Source organism: Triturus cristatus, chromosome 8 (assembly GCF_964204655.1).
Source record: "Triturus cristatus chromosome 8, aTriCri1.1, whole genome shotgun sequence".
NCBI classification, from domain to species: domain Eukaryota; kingdom Metazoa; phylum Chordata; class Amphibia; order Caudata; family Salamandridae; genus Triturus; species Triturus cristatus.
The window spans coordinates 865,668,477-865,671,724 of NC_140591.1; the positions used below are offsets into that span (position 1 = coordinate 865,668,477).

General features: G+C 45.0%; 1 protein-coding gene across 1 annotated transcript; it reads right to left on the bottom strand.

Moving 5' to 3' along the window:
* Nucleotides 1-271: 271 nt before the first annotated feature.
* Nucleotides 272-1,395, bottom strand: LOC146805194 (cathelicidin-1-like). The gene has a single exon (XM_085620477.1). It carries the CDS (start codon nucleotides 1,372-1,374, stop codon nucleotides 874-876), a length of 501 nt encoding a protein of 166 aa, XP_085476603.1. The 5' UTR covers nucleotides 1,375-1,395; the 3' UTR covers nucleotides 272-873.
* Between the last annotated feature and the right edge of the window lie 1,853 nt (nucleotides 1,396-3,248).

The following is a 3,248-nucleotide window of genomic DNA, read 5'->3' on the forward strand; positions in this document are numbered from 1 at the left end:
AGTATTTTCCCAGTCAGTCAATTGGGGACCTTAAGTTTAACTTTTTTTGCACCAGTTAATACCAGAATACCACAATCAAGGACAGAAAGGTAGCTAATTACATTCTGCATGGTACCTGCCTGCCACCTGTGCTGCAGGGTTTTTAGTAACTTGTGATCCGTTAGAGGCAGAGACATTTTTTGTTGAAATCTGTTCCGCAGCAGATGGTGGAATATGTTTCAATTGCAGTAAATCCACAATTGGATGGAAAACGGAAAGAACACACATCAGAAAAATCCAGCGATCCTGTTTTAATGCATAATAAAAACCCAAACCTCAAAAACAAACCTAAGAGTAACCCTAATGTAATCATTCCGCCTTTTTTGATTAATGAGCATTGCCTCTTTTGGTGTTCTTCATTGTCTCTATTTGTACATACGGTATTTAATGCGGTTTTCTTTATCTTCACATAATGTCACAGAGGCGAGCCTGCTTTGAAAATTATCATTTGAAATATTCATCTCACTTCACCCTACCCTAGAGATGTGTTTGCTCATATTGTTTTTGCACTTACCAGGACCTTAAAATCGGTAATTTTAGCAAATTAATGTGTGAAAATTGTTGATATTCTACAGGTAATGCTGGAAAACAGTAGTGCTTTCCCCAGAGGGGGTGAGTCTTCCCAACAGTATGGTTGCCAATATAGCAGACAGAAGTGAGTTACACGCAGAGGGAAGGGGAACTCAACGGGACAATTATGCGACCGCGTTCTTGCCGATAAGAGCAACAGATGAGCCGAAGCCAGGCCTGGGTTTGCATCTTCGTTTATTATTAACGATGACACATTGCGTAGCTTGCCTTGGTGTCCTTACAGGAATCCAGAAAGTGAGAACATCAGATCACCCGAATGTTGTCATGATGACTTAGAGCAGACAACGAACCAGGTTTGGTCTTTTCTTCGCACACGCGTTTGTTCTTCCGCCAGAAACATCGTCTTGTTTGCCTTGGTCTTCTTACTGGATACTTTGCTGTTACTGTATCACAAATCACCATGACTACGTCATCTCCGAGCACAGAGGAGACTGTTGCTCTGCAGTCTTTCACTGTTCCTGAGTCCTTGAAGTCACATTTGTCCATGTGTTGGTTGTCCATCGGATTGACACACACCGTCTCTTTAATGGTGAACCGCAGCTGCTCAGGACTAACAAGCATTTCCAGACCTGCGTCAGACTCGAAGAGCTTGAAATAAGCCACACCGGGCTCTCGGTTGTAGCTTTCTAGAGCCTTGGCTACGATTAAGGCATCTCGGCTACTTGCAGGAATGTTCTGGAGGGACGCCGAGGTGGCTACCGAAGTCCCGACAAGGACCAGCGTGAGTATGAGGCACAGCTCCATGCCGGTGGCTGCAGCGAGATACGCGACTGGACTGGATATCAAACGCTGTTTTTAAGTTAATAAATGCCAGGTAGAGGCTGCCTTTTCCAATTAAAACGACTTTCCAATATATAAGCATTAGTTTAAAAACCTGGTTGATCGTCCCGGTACTGGCCCTAAAGCCCGCCTGTTATTGTGAGAGGATGTCGTCCTCTTCAGACCATGATTGGATTCTCTGTAAGAGGACCCTACCCAACACCTTTTGCATTACATCAGTCAGACTTATGGGCCTGTAATTTGAGGGGTCTTCCTTGTCACCTTTTTTGTAAACAGGAACTACTTCTGCGCCTTTCCAGGATTCTAGACCTGGCATCCTGCAGCTATGGCATTAAACAATAGCTGAAAATAGCACGACCACCCTGTAGGATCGAACAAAAATAAATCTCCTGGCAGACCATCTGGTCCTGGGGCTTTAGCAGGGACTAATTTCAAAATCGCAGACTCTCTTTCAGCTCACGAGAAGGGATGCCTAACATTCCCTATAGGAGGGATGTATGTGGTGCCGCATGGCTCCTTCAGACATCTGTCCTCTGAAGTGGAATATAGTTTCGCAAAGTGATCCTGCCATTCGTGGTAGGTGATATGGTCGGGCATAGTCCCTAAATCCCTATTGTTTCCCTGACTCACTAAGGACCAGAAGAGGTTCTTGTTCTTTCCCAGACTTGCGTCCTTCAGCTCTTGCCAATACCGTTCATCCCACTCAATCTTTGCTTTGTCCAAAGCAACCTTATAATCCTTCCAGGCCTTTTTAACCCTGGAACAGTTTTTAGATCTAATTGCTAAGGTCAGAGATTGTCTTTTTTTTTTTATAAATAATTTTATTAACATTTGCATTAAATCACAGCCGATTACAATCACGTGTATCTTGTGTGTCATCGGATCTAACGTTATCCACATCAGTGCAGTGCCACACATAACACTACATATTTACAGATTCGTTCCTCCATAATGCCCGGGCCCATTAACTGTACAGTACTTAAAATCGTCCCCAGTAGTGCATCCATTGCGTTTGTCATTCGCTCAATTCCAGATCTGATTCCTCTGGAGGAGGGGTGCACACGTTCCCTCGATATGTGTTCCATTTGCCCCACACTCTCGTCCATATTTGTGGAACCCTCTATGAACGAACAGCGTTTTCTCCGCTACCATTGTGCTGTCTAAGTCACGACACCACTGTTGATGGGAGGGGACCGTCGGTGCTCCCCAGTGTTGAGCAATATTCCGTTTTGCTAGTGCAATATGCATGGTCGCTCAGCTCTGCTCCGCGTGGTTGAGGTCTGTTGGCTCCCACACATTGAGTAGACATCTCCTCGGTTCCAGGGAGACATCAAAGCCACTCACTCGAGTGATCGTATCCATGACTGCCCTCCAGAGAGATTGTCTTTTGAGCTTGCTGTCTTTAGTATACCACGGGTGCTGGTTTTTTTGGCGAACACGCGGAGTGTTATTTTTGCATGGAACCTGAAAATAGGAGCTTAATATCTCTACAGTGCAAGAATGGATGGCAGGGACCATGTCGCACTCAGATGTATCTGTGACCACAGCCCGGAGTTCTGCTGTTTTCTCGGACAAGGTCTCGCGAATAGTCAATAGATTGAAATCATGCAAAGAGACCTTGTCCCACTTTAGGTGCCTTTTACAATTAGAGGGGACGATGTTGGTAATACAGGTCGCTGCCCTACTAATCTGAGGGTCTGGTGGAGGAGCTCACTTCCTCATGGTCATACATAGAGGGTTGTGATCGCTATCAGTCATAATACCTACAAACATGTCAGTCATCTCGTCCCACAGATTTACATCAAGTAGAAATCGATTCATGAGGGACAACTGACTTT

Bases quoted from the DNA above. Each gene is read 5' to 3' on its own strand.
- LOC146805194 (XM_085620477.1), bottom strand. From the start codon at position 1,374: ATGGAGCTGTGCCTCATACTCACGCTGGTCCTTGTCGGGACTTCGGTA.